The 25,205-nt window shown below is 36.9% G+C and overlaps 1 protein-coding gene across 10 annotated transcripts in view; it reads left to right on the forward strand.

Moving 5' to 3' along the window:
• WDR17 (WD repeat domain 17) overlaps positions 1-25,205 on the forward strand; it is a 107,797-nt gene that overhangs the window by 56,822 nt on the left and 25,770 nt on the right. For all 10 annotated transcript variants that reach the window (XM_023252308.2, XM_023252307.2, XM_019828217.3 and 7 more), the window contains 12 exons: positions 817-939; positions 3,556-3,740; positions 6,020-6,188; positions 8,774-8,865; positions 11,512-11,594; positions 13,221-13,307; positions 18,604-18,768; positions 20,685-20,887; positions 21,890-22,039; positions 22,127-22,257; positions 22,560-22,685; positions 23,705-23,860. In XM_023252308.2, coding sequence (XP_023108076.2) covers positions 817-939; positions 3,556-3,740; positions 6,020-6,188; positions 8,774-8,865; positions 11,512-11,594; positions 13,221-13,307; positions 18,604-18,768; positions 20,685-20,887; positions 21,890-22,039; positions 22,127-22,257; positions 22,560-22,685; positions 23,705-23,860 — 1,670 coding nt within the window. The remainder of the gene's footprint in view (positions 1-816; positions 940-3,555; positions 3,741-6,019; positions 6,189-8,773; positions 8,866-11,511; positions 11,595-13,220; positions 13,308-18,603; positions 18,769-20,684; positions 20,888-21,889; positions 22,040-22,126; positions 22,258-22,559; positions 22,686-23,704; positions 23,861-25,205) is intronic.

Below are 25,205 nucleotides of genomic sequence, written 5' to 3' on the forward strand. Positions count from 1 at the left end.
CTGGCTTCTTTGACCTAACCGTAAAGTTTCCAAGGTTCATCCATGTTGCAGTGCGTGTCTGTACTTCATTCCTTTTTGTGCAAGGATACTACTCCATTGTGTGGCCATGCCACACTTGGTTTAGCCATGTATCAGTTGACAGACATTTACCTTCTTTCCACTTTTTTTTTTTGCTATCGTGAATAATGCTGTGATGAACGTTTGCCTACAGATTTTTGTGTGGACGTGTTTATCGTTCTGTTGGGTGTATGTGTGGGAGTGCAGCTGGCGAGTCATATGCTGGCTTTCATTAATCATGTGAGGCACTGCCAGAATATTTTCCAAAGTAGCTTGTATATAATAGGTGGGATTTTTTGGAAGGGAGGGAGCTTTCTAATTGGTCCTTAGGTAGTCCTTGTTTGCTGACAAGTGGGCGAGGGAGCATTTTACCAGCATTTGAAAAGACAAAATATTACTTAGTGTTAGCGGTGGACAGTTTCTGTGGATGGCTTTCCTGAAGCAACTGTGGCAGTGGGCTGCCTTTTTTGTGATCAGACTCTGATAATAACCTTTTCAGGGGATACTGCCAAGGTAGGCAGTCTTTCACCCTAGGAGAGGATTTGGAACAGAAAAGTGAAAGCAAAACGAGCCAAAAATGTAAAGGATGAATACTGTTTCACCTGTTTCTCTGTGTTATTGTGCAATATTGTTTGAAGAATGTTGATAAGTGGTGCTAAGAATCTACAAGTTGAGGTTTTTGTTATTTCTTTTATGTCTGGGCATTTTATATTTCAAATAATATTCGTTAATACAATGCTGTTTTCTTCATCTGACTAGATTCTCAAGTGGGTGTTTTGCGTATTTGGAATGTTTCACGAACAACACCTATAGATAATTTTAAACTAAAGAAAACAGGGTTTCACTGCTTACATGTACTTAATTCTCCTCCAAGAAAAAAATGTAAGTAAAAATATCATCAAAATGTACTATTTTAAAATGTCAGATTTGTTGCTATCAAATGAAGTGACTGATATAATGATATAGAGACATACCAAATACTATATGCTCCTGAAAAGCAGATTTTTAAAAATAGCCTTTGACAATGTATGTACTAAAGGACCCGTTAAGGCCACATAATATCTAATATTACTAAGTTGAAAATATTTAGAGCCAATAAATCATTTTTTAAATGCTAATGAATTTAAAAAGAGGAAAAAATGCTAATGAGAATGTTAAGATAATCTCAAATTATCTACATGGGGAAAATGAAGCAATGATCGTTGTGAAAATAGCAAATATCGAGAGTAATGGGATCAAATTGGTCTGAACTAGGACATTTTATGTCTTAACTGTGGCTCTTTTACAATCTGTAGGGTTTATAAGAAAGTTGAAAGGACCCAAATGCTTGAAACCTAGGCTCTGGAACATATGTTACATGTGTGAATACCAGTTGTCACTGGACTCATAGCTGCTATTTAGGATATTATTTATTTTTGTCCACTTTTTTTCTCGATTATCTTTTGTTGCTTTTTTAATGAAGAGAAATAATAAAATACACTTAAGCTCTAAAGGAAACCGTCTGGCATGTGGGGGAGGTTTAGAATTTTTCTTAATTCAAATTAAGGGAGGGAAAAGAGATTGACTTCCTATTAAGTCCATCATGATTGCTCCATGTGGTTCGTAGTGCTTTCATTTTTGTGTGGATCGGAGAAAAACATGGGGAAGGGAATTTAATGATCGAGCTTTCAAGAGTTCCTGATGCCTCCTTACTGCTGTCCCTCTTTAGAATGCAGTAAAATATTAGCAAGACCTAATCAAAGCCATATGGTTTTGGTTGCAAATTTGGTATCGAATTTAGTGGGTGACGCAAGTAGGGGAAGGTCTCTGTGTTGGCTTTCATACATTTCCAGGCTTTCCATACATTTAAGCTTTGCTGTGCAGGCCTAACACTCCTGGATCCTGGAAACTGGAGGGGACAGAAACATTAGGGCCAGACAAGTCCTGTGCTCGAGGCCAGCATATCCATGGATCCTGTATTTTTTTTTTTTTTTTTGGTTATTTGTTTAGTTGCTACCATGGGATGACTGAACTATTACAGTTTCTCTTATTTTTTTTTGTTATTACAAGGGTTGCCCCTGCCCATTAGAGATAATACCAAAAATAAAAAGAAGCACATAGCCATCTTGTGATTTTTTAGTAGATCACTTCAGGCTACCTGTTGTTAGATATCTATCTCATTCCTCTCCCCTCCTCAATTTTTTAATGTAACAAAATGTGGAATAAAAAAAAATATGTGAAAATGAAAACTTTCAAATATAGACATAGTCACCAAATTCTTCAAAAAGATGAGTTATAGATACATAGGTACATAAAAGATGTCACAATGGGCACCTGGGTGGCTCAGTTGTTTGAGCATCCGACTTCGGCTCAGGTCATGATCTCGCGCTTTGTGGGTTCGAGCCCCGCATCCGGCTCTGTGCTGACTGCTCAGAGCCTGGAGCCTGCTTCAGATTCTGCGTCTCCCTGTCTCTCTGCCCACCCCCCCACACTCTGTCTCTCTCTCCTTCAAAAATAAACATTAAAAACAATTTTTTTTAAATGTCACAATCACCCATAATGTCAACAAATTAAAATATTAGAATAACCAGCCATGGAACATACTAATTTTAACCAAACTGTCAGCAGAATTTTGTTGAACCAAATGCCTTTTTTGTTATTCATGGTTTATGCTAGTTTGGGCTTCCTGTAATTCTCAGATTCTGAGAAATAAATATTATCAAATTGAATGTAGTAAGGAAGGCTTTATTTGGATCAAAAAGAACTTACGGGAAAATATTTATTTATATTCCACTATTTAACTAATATAGATTGGTCTGATCATTTACAGCAGTGTCATTACTTTGATTTGTGTTTACAAGAAAATATTCACATTCTAAGGCAAAACTTCTTGAAAGAAGACAAAATATGAGACAAAGAATATAATCGAAAGTTGAGAAATGGAAATATATGAACAGTAAAAATAAACCTAAGGAAGAAGAAAGAAAAATTGCGATGTAAATGTACGTCAGACAGTTGTGATTCTTAATTTGGGTGCTAAATTTGAATTATAAATAATGTCAAAAATATTTTCATTGGATTGGAAATTAGTGGAAGAGCGTTATTAGCCTTAAAATAAAAACATTCATGCATGTTTGTGTCTGTAGAGGGTAAGTAAGCCGTTAGTCAGCATTTTGAGAGAAGATTCTAATTAAAAAATAATCATGCTGTGCTTTAATTTATGGGGAGATAAGAAACCAAGTATTCACCACATATTGTGGTTCCTCACTCAACTAATTTTCATCTGTTTTTCTCCACCTGCACGTTTATACATATCCTTGCAAAATCATCTCCACCTCTACATAGATGTATGTATGGTTTTTGACAGTGCTGCTGAATTACTCCTGTGGCAGAAAATATGGTTATCGTCTAGCGGTTTATTGATATAAATTCTGGATAAAAGGAAACAAAGGGACATCTTTATAAACTATGGGAAGCCGTTGGTATAAATACTTACTTGTTTATTCTTTTCTTTTTTAGTTTCAACCCAGTCTCCAACTAAAAATCATTATACGTCCTCAACGAGTGAAGCAGTTCCTCCCCCAACTTTGACACAGAATCAAGCATTTTCTCTTCCTCCCGGTCACGTCGTGTGCTGTTTCTTGGATGGTGGGGTTGGGCTTTATGACCTAGGAGCCAAGAAGTGGGATTTTCTTAGGGACTTGGTAAGTCATTCCTTCCTTTATACACAACACTTATTTTGTGGTAGCATATGATAATTACTTTTACTTGCATATTAATATTGTTAAAATTATTTTTGCAAAGAATCGTATGTTAGGACCTTATCTTGGTTGGCTGCAACATTTTAGAATTTTATATAGGATGATAAGAAAACTATTATGTTTCTTAAAATTCTAAACATTAAACTTCGTTAGTATTTAGTTTTATCATGATTACTGCACATGGTTGGTAGTGTTCCCATTTTTGTGTACACCCTGTGGATCCTTCATGTAGTATTGGGAAATTACATTTCTGTACTGTATGTTGGAAGCAAAATAAGAAACCAGTATTCTTTCAGAAGGAAGGACAAGTCCAAGCTTTATTGTTCATATCTGTGAAATGAATAAGGTTGAGTTCAGTGTTCTCCTAAGATTTATTGTTATCGAATCAGTACAATAAATCTGTTGATTCTGTGAACTTCTCTTCTTGTGATCATTAAGCCCCCGTGTAAAACAGAATACAAACTCGCTGTGGACTCATGTTTTTGTCTGATTTTTTATCCCCATGACATGAAATCATGCCTGCCACACAGCCAGACTTTATTAAGTTTAGTTGAATGAAGGCATATAATAATGTATATCGTGTTGCATTAGACTGATCCAGATACTTAAGAAACCTTGAAGTGTTGGTTGTTTTTCTGTAGAAAAACTTAGAAAAGGGATCTAGAGCTATAATTGCCCTGGTTAAAAAAAAAAAAAAATTGAGGGAAACGATCACTAATCCTGTATCATTTTAGGACATGTTTAATTTCATCTTCCAAAAAAATGGAAAGTTAACCAAAAAAAATGTTGTAACAATGTGTAGCTTAGTTATTTTTAAATATTCCATTTGTAGATTTTTTCTAGACTATTTAATTTTCTTTCCATGTAAATTATTTCCCAGTGTGGTGAACTCTTCTTATACTTCAGATTACCATTTGCTTACAAAATAATTTATGAAAGGGAAGAGAGAAAAATACAAAACTACTTTTAAATTTGTAACAACTTCTATTAGCAAAGGAGTAGTCATGCAGTCGAAGTTCAGTAGAGTTTCTATTGAGTATGTGTCTTCATTTCGAAATGTTTTATTTAGAAAACGTTTTATAGGGGCGCCTGGGTGGCGCAGTCGGTTAAGCGTCCGACTTCAGCCAGGTCACGATCTCGCGGTCCGTGAGTTCGAGCCCCGCGTCAGGCTCTGGGCTGATGGCTCGGAGCCTGGAGCCTGTTTCCGATTCTGTGTCTCCCTCTCTCTCTGCCCCTCCCCCGTTCATGCTCTGTCTCTCTCTGTCCCAAAAATAAATAAACGTTGAAAAAAAAAATTAAAAAAAAAAAAATAGAAAACGTTTTATAGTTCTAAAAAAATAAACAGTCCTCGATTATAAATTATTGCAGTGGCTCCTTTCATTTTGATAATGCCTGCCAGTCTGAAGAGACAGAGATTTTTTTTTTCCTTACAATTTTTAAAGAATAAAGTTGTTAGAAAACTTGGAACAAGACTAATTAAAAACCAAAGCTATGCTGGATACTTTTCAATTCTCCCAAAATCATGACGTTCTTTTGGCGTACGTCATGGTATAAAAGAGAATAGTTGCATTTAAGGACCTATAGTTTCAGTTTTATCTTTGTCTTTTATTATGCTACTGGAAAGACACAGTAACTGTTAATAGTTAATTACTTTATACATTTCTTTTCTTTTAGTATTTTTATTTATTTTTTGAGACACAGAGAGAGCGCACAAGCTGGGGAGGGACAGAGAAAGGGAGTACAGAGGATCTGAAGCAGTCTCCAGTCTCTGTGCTGACAGCAGAGAGCCTGATACAGGACTTGAACTCATGACTGTGAGCTCATGACCTGAGCTAAAGTCGGACACTTAACTGACTGAGCCACCCAGGCGCCCACTTTATAAATTTCTGGAATATAATAATCAGAAAAGACATGTTTTGTGTTTTTGAATTGAAGTTGACAAATGACACTTGGGAATTTTTTTTGTATTTTATTGCTGATTTGAGGTATTGTGGTTGAATGAAATCTAGATCTGTATAAAAGAGTATAGTAATAACAGCACAGAGAACATTCAACCACAGCAGCGATTCTCATTTTGTATTACTATGTTAGTATATATTATCTATCTTAACATGAATGTTTGAAGCCGTGGTCCATGTGTCACCTGATTAGACATTGTCATTTGTTCATGAATCACATGAATTGTCCCCAGTAGTTCTGACTTCTTTGTGCTGCATTCTCAGGGGCATGTGGAAACAATCTTTGACTGCAAATTCAAACCCGACGACCCCAATCTTTTGGCGACAGCTTCATTTGATGGCACCATAAAAGTCTGGGATATAAACACGTTGACAGCCGTGCACACGTCCCCGGGGAACGAAGGCGTTGTTTACTCCCTCTCGTGGGCTCCAGGTAAGACTCAGCTCATTAAAATAGAGAATACAATTAAATGAAAAAAAAAAAATACAGCTAAATGACTTTCTTAACTTCTGTTTTCGTTTGGGTTGTATTCTTCTCTCAATGCCATCTTGCTCCAGATGATTGTAGAGGCAAATAAGTTCTAGTATGTATGTTGGTTCTGTTTTTGTGGGGTTTAGGAATAGACTTCCCCTGCAGGTCCGTTGACTTCGGAGCCCTTCTATGTGACATAATCATTTACGAAAACCACAGTCAGTAAGGGTCATCTTGACCCTTCTGGTTTTAGTTGCATTTGTATAGCTGTGCCTTGAAAGGTACAACACATTTTATATGATAAAAGTTTTCCTTAAAATTTTCATATGAGACAAACACATGAAAGTAAAAAAAATAATAAAAAATTATAATCCATATCTTTCCCTGATACAGCTGTTTGTAAATATGAATGATTATATAATCATCACAGTTCCATTGTGACTATGTAATTCTATATAAAGTTCACCTTTGTAATATTGAAGAACTGTTATTGCCAGAATAGGATCTTTTGTTTTGATCTCAGAAAGATGCTATCTTTATACCTTCCTGTACATAAAGGAGAGAAGAGATGTCCTTGAAACTTCTGACATTTTTTTTCAAAACATTATTGCCCTATAATAAATCACTTTACACACCTAAATGAATTTTTCACTTTATAAAGTATATAGGATGTTTTCCTTACTTGTGCTAACGGTGATGTATTAATTTAAAATCCACGTATAACCAGGATATAGCTTTTTTTGAGATTATCTTTTCATGCACAGGGATGATTAGCCTTGAATTTATGGGCTATCGAGGGTTTTAGACATCTTCAGAGATTCTGGGAGTCTCTTGGATTTTATGCATAAAAGTTTTAGCGTATGTGTGTATGTGCCAATGTCTGTCAAAGATTATCTTAGGAATCAGATTTTTCATAGAGGTCTGTGATACAAAAAAGGCTAGGAACCTACTGCTGTTTTATTTAGCCCTTATCTCTAACAATCAGGAGAAGATCCAGAAGCCGGTTTTACTTCAAACTCTTAATGACAGTAGTTGTTCTTTTAAGAACATACTTAGTGCCATTATGCATACAAGGCTAATTGAAAACAAAAAGTTACTTCACTGATTAAAAGACCTAACTAGGTCTCTTACCCGCTGCCTTATTCACATTCATTTCAATTTTATCTTTTGTGATGACCAACATTTATTAAAGAGGGTCTGAGGTCAGCGAGGTTGAGTAACTTACCCAAGGTTATGTGCGTAGTGGGTGGTGGTGGAACCAAGGTGTGAACAGCTGTCAGTTTGACTTTGAAGCCTGTGTTCTCGGTCAGTGCCATATGCTTCTGCTTAGCAGGGCCCCTGGCTAGGGAGGCAGGAACTGGGCCAGCCGATGCAGTGACATAGCACTATGGCAGCTAGTAGCTGGATAGTCTTCCTCCTACAGAATGTTATAGAAGTCTCAACCCTAAAACTTAAATAGAAATTCTAAGTGTAAAAACCATTGTTTGAAATCGTAACCCAGAACCTAATATTACTGAAAAGCATTATTTCACTCTACACTGAGAATTTGCCTCAAGAAAGTAAACATGTTGGAAAATGGAAATTCTTAAGTTTTTTTTCTTTGATATTTTGAAATGTGATTACCGATGAATTGCTCTTTAGTTAAGTATGGAGAAAATTTAAAAGGCTAATGCAGGTCGATAGGAAGTAGAGTAGAGAGGATTGTATAACTTGCCATAATTTTAGAGTAGCTACCGCAGGAAAAGAAAAAAAAGTGCAGACTTATGTAGAAACTTCTCCCCAGTAATTTGAGAACCCAAAGGGGGAGCAGAATGAAAATACTAGAAACATGGTAAGGACTTATATATTTTTTTAAGTTTCTAATAATTTATCATTTCCTCCATGTTTTTACTCCATGTTTTACTCCTAGGTAGCACATGGCAACTCTTTCTTTCTTTTAATGGACAAAGTCTCTCTTTGTCTGCCTTGCAAAAAATACTTAAGTCCTAGACCATTTACTAACTTAGCAGCAGTTTGATTTTCACAGATTTTTTATTTCTTAAAAACATAATTTATGTTTTTTTTATTTTTTCTATGATTCTGCCTACAGAAGTGCTTTCCTAACCCCTCCCCCAAAATTAACTAGGTGTAAGATAAAGAAAATTGTAAGCACTGATGGGAAATGTGATAATATTCAGCAATTATTGATAGTTTTTGTATTTGTGATTGTGATAGTTTGTTCATGTCAATGAAAGAGTCTCTTAGACATCCATACTGAGGTATTTACTGATGAAATGATACAATGTCAGAGATTTGTTCCCATGCAACCCAGGAGGGACTATGGACAAAACAAGATTGACTGTGGTTTGGTAATTGTTGAAACTCTGGGATGGTTACATTCATTATACTCTTCTCTGTTGGCATATACTTCGTAATTTCCATTATAAAACATTTAAAAAGAACTGTTAATACAAAGTACAAGTCTTACTTTTTCAAAAATTACATTTTGAAAAGAATTACGTATGTGTCAAACATTTTGTATCATGTCTAACCAATTGTTTCCTAAGGTGACTTAAACTGCATTGCTGGTGCAACGTCCCGAAATGGTGCTTTTATTTGGGATGTGAAAAGGGGCAAAATGGTACAGCGATTTAATGAGGTAAGGTTTATTTTTTGCTAGCTGAGTAGTATGATGGCTTATACTGCCTCATGTTTTGTAAATGCTTTTCTCTCTTAATTTAATAATCACCAGATGACATTATGTTCTGTCCCTTGGAAAAAAATCCAAGAGAACGTACACATGTTGAAATGAACTCTGAAAAATGTAGATGGGTCTAAGATATAAAAATTCTCCTAAAATTGCATTAGAGATTCAAAGGAATTCTTTTTTTTTTTTTAATGTTTATTTCTGAGAGAGGGACAGAGCATGAGTGGGGGAGGGGCAGAGAGACAGGGAGGCACAGAGTCAGAAGCAGGCTCCATCCTCTGAGCTGTCGGCACAGAGCCTGATACGGGGCTCGAACTCAAAAACCGTGAGATCATGACCTGAGCCAAAGTCGGTTGCTCAACCGACTGAACCACCAGGCGCCCCTAGAGATTCAAAGGAATTCTGAATCCTCCTCCACAGAATTGTCTAGGCAGATACTCAATTGGTTGTCAAAAGACCGAACTCAGAACAAGTTCGAAATTACGGCCTGAATTCTGTTACTAACCGGCTTCTGACACCGGCAGAGTCATTTAATGTCTTGAACCGGGTTCTTCGCCTGTGTGATGGTGAAGTTGGATTACACGGTTTCTTGGATTTCCTTCCACTTCTCAAATTCTGTTGTTCCACGGCAAGCACGAAAACCTCCCCTCTTCCTGCTTGCAGCGTCTCAGATCGTACTTGACTTCTGCCTGGAGCTAAATTGCCAGCCCGTATTCTACAGAGTACCGCTGATATTTGGAAACCACATGGTCTTGTTAGAATGTGTTAGGTATGAATCAAGGGAAATAGGAACAGCCTCTCTCACCGTTTCAAAATTTCAGTCATTTCAAATGATGGCTATTGAAGTTTATTGAATATATAATTTATTTGAAAATGGTTTATATTTCAGGCTTTCAAACCACTTATACAAAATCTGATATTCCCGCAAGGGTTAAGCAGCTTCGATGTTCTAGGGGACACTAAAGTAATGCGGCAAATGCAGCGTATTAGGGAAAGGTTACCCACCACCTGTAAGCAAAGACAAAGCTTTGAGGAAGGACCATGTAGTTACATCCCTCCCTTTCTCTGCGTAACAATACTTCCCTTTCAGCTGTGCCCCCAACCTGCCCTCTTCCCTCCCACCAAGAACACTACCTATCCCATAGTGGTCATGTAAAAAGAAAAGAAGATCTCAAGAAAGAAACTTTTGGCCTTAATTGAAAAATGTTATCCTTAGGTGTCAGTCCTGTTGATCTCAGAGCATCTTGGCATCTGTGACCTCAAATATGTGCCCATCAGTGCCACCGCGGCCCGTCCGGCCTCCAGCAGCCCTGCATCCTGGCATCGGGGCCGTCTCTCATGTCCATACGGGAAGACTCCCGGCATTCAGTAGCATAGTCGAGACTGATCTAAAAAGTGCCTGCCTCTAGGATGATAAATATGGGACAATGCCAGCTTTAATTAACCGAGTTAGGTACGGTCTTCAAGCCGTAAGCGCACTTTCCTTGGGACAAACAAGGCTGACGGAAGGCCTCCACTCCTTCAACTACATGAGTATAGAGACCACCTCCGTTTTTGTACCCGTCGTTACACAGCTGCCTACCTCAACCCCCAAAGAGGAAAAAAGAGCCAACTAGAGACCATTTTAGTAAAGGAGTTTTAAAACTCAGGGTAAGAAGTTACTTTAGTCTCTCCCTAGCAGCAGCCACAATTGAACTTAAATAAAAGTTGGAAATGGATTGATTGCAACTTTTATTCACCCATATCCCTGTTGATGAATGACGTTCCCATGAATAACATATTCCTTGTGGTTTTAAAAATCTTTATCATACTACCTGTGACTCTGTCCCTTCCCCTTCCCCAGTCCAAGAATGTAGAGGAACAGTTCAACATAGAGTGATTTGTTATAGGAATAACCTTAAATCCATTCTCCTCTGTTTCTGTAAAAATAAAACTTCGAAATTTAGAAGAACAGTCACTAATAACAATTTCTTGCAGTATTTCGTACACTGTAGTTGTAGCCCTGGGTTAGGAAGCAGATAGATAACTGTCTTCGTCTTGAGTGGCACTTCGGGGAAAGGCATTAAGCAGAGCTTTATTCTACAGACGGCCGAGGAAGCAGATTCTGGCTCTATGCCAGTGTCTGCAAAAAATGAGTAGAGCCACTCAATTTATACATCAAGACAGAGGTTTTGTTTCTTAAGTGTGATAGCTTTATTCATTTTATTTTATTTTAATTTTTTTTTCAACGTTTATTTATTTTTGGGACAGAGAGAGACAGAGCATGAACAGGGGAGGGGCAGAGAGAGAGGGAGACACAGAATCAGAAACAGGCTCCAGGCTCTGAGCCATCAGCCCAGAGCCTGACGCGGGGCTCGAACTCACGGACCGCGAGATCGTGACCTGGCTGAAGTCGGACGCTTAACTGACTGCGCCACCCAGGCGCCCCGCTTTATTCATTTTAAAAGCATATACCCAGCTTTCTGCTGTTGACAATAATGCCTCTGTTAGCGTCATCTAGAGTAACTTCCTAATAGAAAAGCAATACAAGAAGTAAATAAATATGAGAAAAAAGGGGTGAATTATTTTTTATTGATAGGTATTTTGCATTTTTTGAAGCATGGAAAAAACGGAATATTCTGCGTTGCCTGGAGTCATAAAGATTCCAAAAGAATAGCCACCTGCAGTGGTGACGGTTTCTGGTAAGTACTATGTATGAAGTTATCCTGTTTATAAAAAATACATTTGATAATACCGATTGTGTCGTGTTAGCGCATACATCAAAACAGTCGGTGAGATCCCATTTGTACAGCGCTAGCAACTATCCTAAATATATATAAACCCATCTAGGCACATGCTGTGTTGCTTTACTATATTAGTAATAGGAGTGCAGTGATGTTTAAAACACATAAACCAATAATTCCTTTCTAAATGGAACTACCACCTGAGATGTAACTAAAATACTGTGAATTGCCTCAAAGAAACTTTAAGGACTTCTCACTAAGAGCCTAAATAATCCTCACCACATTTTTAAGGGAGTGGTATTCTAGTTTTACAAGTGGTTCAAGAGATAACAAGTGCTCTAGAAACTTGTTCACCTTTTGTAGCTGCTGTTATTTATAAAAGGATGAAAAGCCTTTGCAAGGAGGAATAAAGTAATACATGTGGGAGATGCCTTTTTTTTAGGTGACTACTATCTTTGACCCTGTGTTTCAGAAGTATGTGCTTTCTTCATTCTGTTAAGTCTCAGGAAAAAGTAGGTTTCCAAGAAATGTATGGAAGGGAAGAATTGCCTTTGAGTTAAACAAATGTCTGTTAGCAAATGATGCTACCGTGGAGCTCTAAGCATTGTCATTCTTTGACAGGTGGTGTAGACACACCTGGCTGTTGAGAATATAGTGAGCATTGCCTCCTGTTAGGTTTTGCAATCCCCAGCCCAATTTTCTCTTCCTCATTTTTAAATTTCAGTGAAAAAGATAGTTGTTGTGGAAACCGAAGATCTTTTCACCAGGAAGTTAAAATTTTCAGAAATAACAATATTAGTGACTTTTTCCCCCTGAAAAGAACTATTTGCTAATCGGTAAATAGCCAAATACAAGAGATGTGCCTCTGAGGTTTTTGGTTAGCTGATACACATTGAGCTTTCCCATGCACTGTCAGGACCCCGCTTATTTGATCAATACCACAGGTAGTGACTAAACGTTTGTAAGCATAGGTCACCACCACTCTCAGGTAGTTCCAGAAGTTTTCATTGGCCTAATGATGTTTGAGACGGTTTTTTCTAGAGACTTAGAAAAACCTGTAATACGTTAATTTATACACAGCTTTTTTTTTTTTTTAATGGAATCAATAGCCATTGTATTTTGGCAGTGATACAGTTGGGTGTTAGAACTTCTTTCTGGCATTAGAATTTGCCAGAAAAATGTTATAAGTTCTGTGTCTTGGGTTTGGTGTAATAGTACATGCAGCCAGCATTATAAATGGGTTGCCATAAATACGGATTTTGAACTCCTGAATTTTGAAGCTAAAAGTCAAATGCTTATGTCAGTTAGATCCTCGTTTTCAAATACATGTATTAAACTAGGTGTTTCCTCAACTAACAGTTTCTAAATCAAAATTTATCACCTCCAAATTAAGTGGATCGCCATAATTAATAGTGTCCGTTGTAAACATACTTATAATTGGTAATTACACCGTGCTTTTAAATGTTCCCTGTGCTTTGCAGACAAGGTCTCTATCCTTTTGAACTAAACCATTCTGGCTTTGTTTTTGTGAATAACGTATTTAGGGTGTTTTTTCTTCTATTAATATGTCACACTTGCTTTCAGTATTATCCGAACGGTTGATGGTAAAGTGTTGCACAGATACAAGCACCCCGCTGCGGTGTTCGGTTGTGACTGGAGCCAGAACAACAAGTAAGAATTCTGCTCTCGAGATAAGTAAAAACTTCGTAGCTTTTAAATAACCATGAAATTTAATGTTACTCCCGTAGGTGGTACTCCTCACTCCTTTTAGGTAATGGTCGTTTTGCCTGGTCTTGTGATTGTTCGAGCTGATGCTCTAGGAGGAAGCAGAGGGCTAACAAGAAGTGCAGAGCAAGTCTAATCTGCATGTAGCTTCTCCACAGAGGTGTAGGCAGCCCTTTCCCTAAACCCACTTAGCGATCTCTCCAGTGGTTTTCTCCCACCAGGACTTTCCATCGCTGCCCACTTCATGCCTATGCTGTGGCATTGGAGGACTTCCTCAAACGTAGAACCCGCATGCAGAGTTCTGAACGGTCATCCTTGCTTAAGACCCTAGTGTATTCGCCTTATGAACGTCGGCTCAGATTTAAAAATTGATCCAATTTTTAAGTCAAAGCCCTGGTAAAACCGATCCTTCAAGTCACCGCACTTCCAACAATCTTGCGTTTCAAACCTCTCCTTAGGCTATATAAATTATACGTAGAAATTCAGACTTTCTTTAGATGTTGTGAAATAATGTAAAAATGAGTCAGCTCATTTTCATACCACAGCTTTCCCTCATGCTGTCTCCCTTTATCTAGGATTTGCTCCCAGCCCCACACCCATACAATACAGCTCATCTGTACTGTATGTAGGTGATGTCCACCTCTGCTCTGGCTCTCAGGTCCAAACCACTTCTACAGAAAAGTGTTCTTTGACCCCCGTATTAGGTAAATTTCTCCTGTGATATCCTGGGAACACTTAACGTAATGAAATTAATTATAACAAATAAAGTTAAATAAATATTAGAGCAGAAATCAGTGGTACAGGGTTGCCTAGCTGGTTGAGTCAGTGGAGCATGTGACTCTTGATCTCGGGGTTGTGAGTTCGAATCCCACACTGGGTGTAGGGATTACTTAAAAATAAAATCTTAAAAAAAGAAAAGAATGATATAGAAACTAAAAAAACAACCCCATAGAACAGATCAGTGAAAACAGGAACTGGTTCTTTGAAAAGATGAACAAAATTGGTAAACCTCATTCAAGACTCATTAAAAAAAGAGAGATGCCAAATAAAATTATTAACGAAAGTGGAGAAATAACACCCAACATCGCAGAAATACCAACAATTACAACAGAATATAATGAAAACCTATGTGCCAACAAATTGGACAACTTAGAAGGAATGGATAAATTCCTAGAAACATATAACCTACCAAAACTAAAGCAGGAAGAAATGAAATTTGAACAGACCAATTACCAGCAATGAAGTTGAATCAATAATCAAAAAACCCCAAAACAGAAGTCCAGGACCAGACGGCTTCACAGGCAAATTCTATCAAACATTTAAAGAGTTAGTACCTGTTTATTCAAACTATTCCAAAAAAAAATACAAGAGAAAGGAAAACTTTCACATCCATTCTATGAGGTCAGTATCACCCTGATACCAAAATCAGGTAAAGACACCACAGGAGAGAGAACTGCAGGTCAATATCTCTCATGAATATAGATGCAAAAATCTAACAAAATATTATTAGCAAACCAAATCCAACAATATTTTTTTAAAAACTGGGAGCACATGGGTGGCTCAGTTGGTTAAGTGCTCAGGTCATGATCTCACGGCTAGTGAATTGAGTTCTACATTGGGCTGTCTGCTGTCAGTGCAGAGCCTGCTTTGGATCCTTTGTCCTCCCCCACCCCTCTCTGCCCCTCCCCTACTCACATATTGTCTCTCTCTATCTCTCAAAAATAAACATTAAAAAAAATTCAGGGGCACCTGGGTGGTTCAGTTGGTTAAGCATCCGACTCAATCTCAGCTCAGGTCGTGATCTCACGGTTCGTGAGTTCATATGCTGCATCGGGCTACATGCTGTCAGTGCAGAGCCTGCTTGGGATTCTCCCTCTCTTCTCTGTCCATCCCCTGCGCGCGCGCGCGCGCGCTCTCTCTCTCTCTCTCTCTCTCTCTCTCTCTCTCTCTCTTCCCCCTCCGAATAAATAAACTTCCAAAAATTTTTTGAAAATCAGGGGAAACTGGCTGACTCAGTCTGTTAAGCATGCAACTCTTGATTTTGGCTTAGGTCATGATCTCAGGGTTGCATGATCGAGCCCTGTGTCAGGCTCTGTACTAGGCATGGAGCCTGCTTAAGTTTCTCTCTCTCTCCCTACTCCTCACCCCCACTCATGTACTCACTCTAAAAAAAGAAAAAAGAAAAATCATACACCACGATCAAGTGGAATTTATTCCTGGAATGCAAGGGTGGTTCAGTGTTCGCAAATTTATCGATATGTTATATCAATAAGAGAAAGGATAAAAACCATATGATCATTTCAATAGATGCAGAAAAACCATTTGACAAAGTACAACATCCATTCATGATAACCCTGTGCAAAGTAGGCCTAGAGGGAACATATCTCCACATAATAAAGGCCATATATGAAAAACCCACAGCTAACATCATACTCGGTGGTCAAAACTGAGAGCTTCTCCCCTAAGGTCAGAAAGAAGACAATATGTCCTCTCTCACAACTGTCATTCAACATAGTACTGGAAGTCCTAGCCACAGCAGTTAGACAACATGAAGAAATACAAGGCATCCTAATTGGTAAGGAAGAAGTAAAACTCTAACTAGTTCCAGATGACATGATACTGTATGAAGAAAACACTTAAGGCTCCACCAAAAAACTATTAGAACTGAAAAAAGAATTCAGTAAAATTGCAGGATACAAAAATCAATACACCGAAATCTGTTGCATTCCTATACACTAATAATGAAGCAGCAGAAAGTGAAATTAAGGGGCTGCCTGGGTGGCTCAGTCAGTTGAGCATCCGACTCTTGATTTTGGCTCAGGTCATGATCTCACAGTTCATGGGATTGAGCCCCATGTTGGGCTCCATGCTTAGTGTGGAACCTGCTTGGGATTCTCTCCCTCTCTCCCTCTCCCTCTGCCATTCTCCCATGCTCATATTCTCTCTCTCTCTCTCTCTCTCTCTCTCTCTCTCTCTCTCTCTCTCTCTCTCTCTCTCTCTCTCTCAAATGAAAAAAAAAGTAACATTAAGAAAACAATTCAACTTATAATTGCACCAAAACCAAAAAAATTTCTAGGAATAAATTTAACCAAAGGGGAAAGACCTCTACTCTGAAAACTGTAAAACACTTTAACAGAAATTGAAGATGACACCGAGGAATGGAAGGACATTCTGTGCTCATGGGTTGTAAGAACAAGTCCTGTTAAAATGAACGATAAAGAAGATGTGGCATGTACACAATGGAATATTGTTCAGCCATAAAAAAAAATTAAATCTTGCCATTTGCAATGACACGGATGGATCTACAGGGTATTATGCTAAGTGAAGTCAGTCAGGGAAAGACAAATACCATAGGATCTCACTCATGTGGAATCAAAGAAAACAAATGAGCAAAGGGAAAGAAAAGAGGCAAACCGAGAAACAGACTCTTAACTATGGAAAACAAACTGATGGTTATCAGAGGGAAGGTGGATGAAGGGATGGGGGAAATAGGAGATGGAGGTTAAAGAGTACACTTGTGATGAAAAAAAATCAACCAGGAACTACTTGACACACAAATATTAGCCATGTGAGTAATAAATATATACATACATAATTTTTAAAAAACATAATAAAATTAAATTTTGGTTGGAAATTGGCTGTCTCACCCTCTAAAATGTAAGCTCCATGAGATCAGCAACTGTTCTCTATTTTTAGGAGCGTATTCTCAGCAAAACACTGTGCTGCTGACCCTCACTGTGCCTTGAACAAAGTGACTATTTAAAAAGTATTTCTTCAGTATACAAATGGATAGGATTACCTTGTATCCGACCGATAGACTAGTTCTACATTCGTATTTCTCTGCTTTATATGGTTGGTAAGCGTTTGACTAGTTGAAATAAAAATTAGATATTAACGCAATATGTTTTCTTGGTTAAAAAAAAGTCCTTTATACTTAACTTGCATGCTTACTACCAAGTGTACCTAATAAATTTCATTTTTATTTTTAAAAACTTTTTAAAAAATGTTCTAATAGAGTATCCATATTTTAGGTAGCACCTTAGGAGATAAGTGAAAAATATCTTGAACTTACAAAGTTTATTCATAAGATATCTCTGAATTTACAATTTGGATGTCTGTACATTCCTTATATGTTTATTATTTAATTTTTAAGATTTTATATTTATGTATCCACATACATATAGCCACGAAGACGTACTCACGTATACATGTAAATATTTGCATTACGCAAAGTGTATTTCCCCATGTGTAGAACCTGGCCCATTTATCAGTGGGACTTAGGCAGATGTGATAATGCACATTTAGAGATGGGCATGCCAGTTGCAAACTGGTGTATTTCTGCATGTGGGCTTCAGTAAATATAAGTATTATGACCCGTAGGACAAAAATCAACAATTTGAAGGAAGGTTGTGATGACAGTTGGGTCCAAATGTGTAACTTCCTCTCTTTACGTTTGGAGTGTGGGGGCTGTTTGTATGATCATTAATGATCATTAGTGATTTCCACAGTTCCACCCTGTTAGTGTTGGAGTTAGTGCCCTAACTCCATTTGGAACAGTATTCCAAGTATGACACAGGGTATAAATGGTTGCTTAGTTTACTCTCAGTCTCTTGAGAATAACAAACGAATATCATGAAAAGATCAGATCCACATATTATGTTTCCAGAGGATCCTTAGTGGGAACAGTTAAAGCATCTCCTACTGGAGTAGCCACCAAAGAGAATTGGGAACCCAGGACTGTAACTTTCGTCGCCTGGGACAGCCTTGTCTGCAGGGAGCTTTCCCAGCATCCTTCAGGGGAAGCATTGCTATTTGTACTCGTGCCACAGAAAAATTTCTATGATTAATAATTTGCTTACCAGCAAGGAGGCAAATCTCAGTTACTCGTTATTTTGCAGACCCTCGTTAAGACCCAATAGCTATGAAATAGAAAGGTATGAAAATATTCACCAAGTTATGAACTGGACATTTAAAAAAAGACCTTATAGAAATACAGATTCCATGATCTCTGATCTAAGATTAAAAATAAAAATTCAACCAATTAAAAGGGAATATAAGGAAACCCTTCACACTCCGGCAGTTTCTGGAAATAATGGTTTTACTTCTGTGAGTTTTCTAACTACGTTAAGAAAGCAAAAAATTCTAGTTTCAGAAATTAGAACTGTAATACATTTTAAAATTATCAGTAACAAATAATATCAACTTTTTTTCATATTTTAATGTGCCACTGATGATATTCCAGAGACATGATAGCCACTGGCTGTGAAGATAAAAATGTTCGTGTCTATTACGTAGCCACCAGCTCTGATCAACCACTGAAAGTCTTCAGTGGGCACACTGCCAAAGTGTTCCACGTTAGATGGTCTCCTCTGCGGGAGGGAATTCTTTGCAGTGGCTCTGATGACGGGTATGTAGTTTTGGATTTTAATTTTTTAGTCCTTAAAATCATAAGCTTATAATTTTCTAGAAATGTACACATTCATGTGATCCAACTTTTGGGTGAAAATATGTAACAAGTACACACAGGCAGTTAACACTTACCTAATTGCATTTAGCCAAAAGTAAATTAAATTTTGCCACACTTAAGTTGTCATCATATTCATGATTTCTATTTCTTTAACTTGTTTTGTTTACTATGGATGCTTATTTCTATCTTATTAGAGACAAAGTTAACAGAAACAAAATTTTTAAAGGATCAGTTCAGAAAGAGAAAAAAGATCCAAAACAAATAAATCTCTGTAAAGCACAAGAATTTTTTAAAATAATGACCCAATATTTAATATGGAAAACAGCTGTACTCTGTTTTCATTAGGAAAAGAAAAAAGAAGATGATCTTGTATTTTAGCGTGAACAGAATGTGTTTAGAAATGAGAGTGATTTAACATTTTTTTTTCAGGGTTTGTGAAAAAGTTCCTGAAATCTTTTTTATGTTTTATATTCAAACGGGATAGATTTGCATAGTACAGCTTGGTCCCTATTTTAATATGAGATAAATTAGGGTAAAAAAAATCTTACTTTAGGCAGATAGAAATCTCTATACAGTCACCACAGGTTTAATATTGAATAAGTAACTATTTTCATCTTGAAATTTTGGCATCCATCCAAATTTCATGAGAAAACCAATGTGAAATTTCTGTAGGTTTTCACTGGAAATGTTAAAGTAAGGTTATAATGTCAAAGTGAAGGAGATGACTTTATGCTAAGTCTCTTAACATAGACTTCAGTGTCTAAATTGTATGGGTACATGGAAAAAAGTATAATCTTCAACCATTGTCTAAGAAATATTTGTCAGGTAGTAGTAAGCATTTTGCTTATTTATGACAATGAAACTCGAAAGTCTTGTAAATTCAGGTTATTGATCCCGTTAGTAGTCATATAGGTGATAGCATGCTGTTGGCACCTGTAAATAATGCTTATGTACAGTGTATCAAACTCTTTTTGTGTTTGGCTACCAAATATAATTATGTTAGCCTAATGTTTGCCTAATCTAAATTATGTCATAAAGCAATACCTGTTCTAGGGAATGCCTCTTAGAATAAATTATTTTGATACAACTCACTTTAGCATAATCTTATTTATGAAAGAGTGATATCAACCAAAAATAACTTAAATGGTAGCATAAGAGATTAGCACAAAGTTAGGTTATGATATGCCTGGACACATTGTCCTGTACTAGGGTAAGGGGAAGAAAAAGGAAGTCTTTATAGAAAGCAGAAATAAATAAGCCTTAAATAAAATCATATAATGTGTCTTCTTTACTTTGTACAATGGGTAGATTCAAGTAATGTCATGAATTCAGTTATATTTGAATTTTGTACTTGATTTTAGACTGATTGCATACTGACTAAGCCACTTATTTTATTGACCAAAACATGAAGGAATGATTTACTCTTTGATAAGAGCATAAAGATGAATTGATTGTTCAAATAATACCCATCATCAAACATGCTATATTTTCATGATGTACAAATAATGTGAGGGTTGTTAGATTATTTTATATGTATTATTAGTCATATTTTTCTTTTGGCTCTATCTGTTCTGGATATTTCTCTTGAAGAAAGAAATGTTTTAAGTTTATAAACGGGAGTAGTATATTTAGTATCAGCAGTAAAGGAACAGTTAAAGTAAGGCAAAATATGTTGAAGTAGGCTAGCTCTAGCCTAATTATTTGTACATTTCCATGATGAAAAGAATGTAGTAGAACTTGAAACTAAAAAGCTTTTCCAGTTTACGGAGAAATAATTGTACTCCACTAAGAATGTGTCAGAACTTTAGATAAGTTATAACTTGAATGGTATCATATACATAATATTCTGTTTTCAGTTCTGTTCGAATCTGGGATTATACTCAGGATGCTTGCATAAACATTCTTAGTGGCCACACTGCACCTGTGAGGGGATTAATGTGGAATACTGAGATCCCTTACCTTCTCCTGTCTGGCAGCTGGGACTACACTATAAAAGTATGGGACACTCGAGAAGGAACTTGTTTGGATACTGTTTATGATCACGGTGCAGATGTATATGGTAATGTGTTTTTCCTGTACTTTCAAATTTTGTTGTATTACTGATGGTTATAATTTCTGAGAAAAGCAATATTTTTTGAATAAGGCTTACAGTGCTTCATTTTAAAATAATGTTTTTCTTACTAGAAATTGTACTTGTTTGTTATTGAAATGTCAGAATACACAAGATAATCCAAAACGTCATGAGAAATTATTTGTGTTTCTGTGCACACAGACACACGCACACACATATGGTTTGGATTTTTCTCCCTTCCTTTACCATCTCTTCATAAAGAAGTTGTGAAACAGGGAATCATTGATTAAGTAGATAGAACTTACCAAACCATTCTTCTGCCTTTACTCTTGGATATTTAGGACAATATTTTATTTTTTTAATGTGATACTAAGTCAATAAATATAATTGAGCTGGGTATGGAAACCAGAGTTCTTGTCTTTTGCATGTCACTTTCATTTGTAAACCCAAACTTTGATGAAAAAATTGTTCCTTAAAGAAAGGTACCGAATTCTAGCCACTTGTGTCCATATATGTCATATCAGTGGACTTTCAGTTGAAGCAGTGGGGCTGAGTGTGTGGGAGAGATACTGTTTCTGGATGTTGTTAACTGGAAGGTCCCAACTGTTCCTTCTTGCAGTTGGAACTTCCGTCCATCTACCATTACCATTACCATTACCATTACCATTACCATTACCATTACCATTACCATTACCATTACCATGTATCCCATTGGCGTGATAGTATGCTTGCTCCTGAACCACCCGAAATGTAATTTCAACATTTTCATCCAGGACCGTTTGCTAATCATTATTCAATTTTGTATCCATATTAATAGACTATGCTAAATAATTTCTTATATTCTTGTATCATTTTCAGCCAAAATAGAAATGCTGTCTTAAAACACTCCTTTATAACTTCAATTCTGTAGAAGTTTTATGAGATACATACAGATGAAAAGTATTTTTCAATGTTTACTTTAGTTAAAGTAGGTTTCTTTTTTTCCATCAGGGTTAACATGCCATCCCAGCCGCCCCTTCACCATGGCATCTTGTTCCCGTGACTCTACAGTGAGACTCTGGTCATTAACACCTTTAATCGCTCCTTTACCAATAAATATTCTGGCAGACAGATCTTGGGAAGAAATTATCGGGAACATTGGTATTGCCAATATGCATGCATTAGATTTTATTTTTCAATACTATCTTCTAAGCAATCCTTTCTCACTGAATTATGTCTGTTCTTTAGATCATGCTGTGGAACAAGGCACTCCCCCTCTATTGTGTGGTAAAGTATCAAGAGATATTAAACACGAAATAGAGAAGCTAACTGGTAATCCTCGAGCAAAGAAGCTAAGATGGTTTTCAGAGTGTTTATCAGTGAGTATTGTAGGAATTAGGTGAACATTTTCCCTGTAGTCTAAACTAGTCATGACAACTATTGTCCTCAAGTTATCACGTATTTGCTCATATCATCCCAACTCAGTGGGTCCCTCTGAACATAGCTCGTACAGAGTAAGAAAACAAGTGGAAACCAGAAACAATAAATGAGATAAAGCATAGTTACAATTTTGTTAATCTTTCAATTTAAATATGCCTTCGTTGTGTTTGTGAAGATGCAAAGTTCTGTGTGGTTTTTAATTCATCCTTGTATCTTTGGTTTTTCTGTATCAACCTTTTAGCCTCCAGGTGGCAGTGACAACTTATGGAACTTAGTTGCTGTGGTAAAAGGACAGGACGATAGCTTGCTCCCTCAGAACTACTGTAAAGGAATAATGCATTTGAAACATCTGATTAAATTTAGAACGGTAAGTATGTATGTCAGGATCATGTACTCAAGCCCAAATTATTTTTGCCTTTTCGCTGTTGAAATATAAACATTATTTTTCAAAATTTACATAATTAGAGTTAGTAAAGTAAAATGAGTAACCACTGAGAACATAAATAGTAAAAACCGATCATGAGAACATGAATTATTTGAGACTGGATTAAGGCAGCCACGGTTTCTATAGGTTGAATCTCATGTAATTCTTCAAAGTCACTTGGCACCACCTGAAGTGGTGTTACCCTTACCCTATTACCAGGTGACCATGACGTGTGGACCCCTCTGATTTTAGTCTCAGAGGCTGAATACGCTGTATTCTCGGATACGTTTTATCAAAACTGGCCATATTATAGCTCTTAATGAATTTCATTTCGAAATTATCAGTGACCTTATCCCTGGAGCGATATACCATACAAACAGACCACTCCTGGGACCTGAAAGAGGAAATAGCTTTTATATTTGCAATGAAATATCCGTGGTTAACTCAGCTGTCGGTGAGGAGAACCATTCCAGAGATGTGGATGGAAAGGTCATACGGAACAGTTATTTTCATAAAGGAGCGCCTTGATCACAAACGACACCTACCCACTACAACTCTTACCACCTGACAGTAGGAGAGCCTAGAGAGTGAGCCTGTCACTTTTAATTTTTGAGATTTTTCATATATGTTTTCACCAGTTACATATCACTCTATCATTCACTACTTTTTGGCCCCCGGACTTGTATCTAACCATAACAGCTGCTAAGTTGTAAGGACAGTGGGATTTAGCCTTTCTCTACCCCATACCAGACACATCTACTCTTTACTCCCCACACACATCAAAATATTAAGGTGAAAGAGTTATCACGTTTTATAGAGAAAAAGTATTGATTTTTAAAAATACCTAATTTCCATTGCTATCTGCTTTTAAAATATGTGCCCATGTAATGCTTTTATAATCATCTTTTATCACCAGCTCTTGTGTAACAAAATGTAGAACATTTTGTTTTCTTTTTAACCAGTCTGAAGCCCAAGAATTAACAACAGTCAAGATGTCTAAATTTGGTGGTGGTATTGGTGTGCCTACTAAAGAGGAAAGACTGAAGGAGGCTGCAGAGATACATTTGAGATTAGGACAAATTCAGAGATACTGTGAACTTATGGTTGAACTTGGAGAGGTAATGTGCTAAAATCAATGAGTTTAACAAAGTATTCTAAGTATTGGTGGAAGACTAAATATTAAGCTTATCTCAGGTAGTGTGCCTGAGAACAGTACTTACCAGAGTGAGATTTCCCAGGCCAGCAGCATCAGCATTACTCGGGAACGGGTTAGACGTGTATTTCCCAGCCCACACCTACAGAATCAGAAACTCCAGGGATGTAGCCCCATGACCTGTGCTTTTATAAGCCCTTCAGGTTCTTCACATGCCTGAAGCCTGAGAACCACTGCCCTGGGGTAGGATCTTTGATTCCCTTTGATATCTAAAAAAATACCCATGTTGGCTAATTTGCTCACATTGGGCTCCCCTCACTAATACGATTTGTTGTGACTAAACCCCACACTGGCCACAAGAAGGGTTGTCACTGAGGATTTTCTGGTGAATTATGGTCCTAGGGCACATCCTGAGTTAGAGGACTGATTCAGCAAAACAGAGTTTTCTAGAAAAAGGTTAAGATAAATCTATCCTATTAAAGTTAGGGTAGTGGTTATTTTTGGAAAGTGGGTGGCAAACAAACTAAGACAAGAAGGAGAAGGGGTTTCTGTTTCTTGATCTGGATGTGGTTACTTGATTGTTTTCAGTTTGTGAAAATTTATGGAGCTTTTTGTTTTTCTGAATGTCTACATTGTTCAACAAAAATTCTCCCAACCCTCCCCTCCCCCCAAAAAAACGGCAGGGATTCATTTCATAGTTGATGAAAAGCTCTAAGTTAGTTATTTTATAATTACAAAATACTATTAAGTGTACTATTAAATAATATAAAGTAAAACTGAACAATAAAGTTACATTAAAATATATCAAAATTAAATTTAACTCGCCTTTTTATTCCCCTATACAGTAGAAACAAATAATGAATTACTGCTTGACCTAAAACAAAATGTCATTTTAAAATGTTACTGAAAACACATTGCAAACTATAAAGTGTTCAGGAGCAGTATAAAAATTTTACTTCTAAAGAAATAGAGGTTTGGCTTAAAGGTTACCTTTCTAGCAAGACACTGTTAGAGTATTGATCAAATTCAAGAATAAAAAGAATAAATAAATTTTGGTAGAATACAAATTCTTCATCTTCCTGAGTTTTATATTTGGGTATATATTTTTTAAAGCTATATTCAATTCACATTTAAAGATACTTTCACAGTGTCCGCTTGTGGAGCTTGAGAATTTTGTTGTGCAAGGTCATCAGGGTTCTTAACGATCCAAAACACTGTCCTTCCAATCCTTAAGAAATACAGACGTCTTTGGAGCGCTTCACGATATCCTCCTTCTGTAGTTTCTGATTCTTTGAGATTAATTCTGTGAG

This window comes from Felis catus, chromosome B1 (assembly GCF_018350175.1).
Source record: "Felis catus isolate Fca126 chromosome B1, F.catus_Fca126_mat1.0, whole genome shotgun sequence".
Lineage (NCBI taxonomy): Eukaryota > Metazoa > Chordata > Mammalia > Carnivora > Felidae > Felis > Felis catus.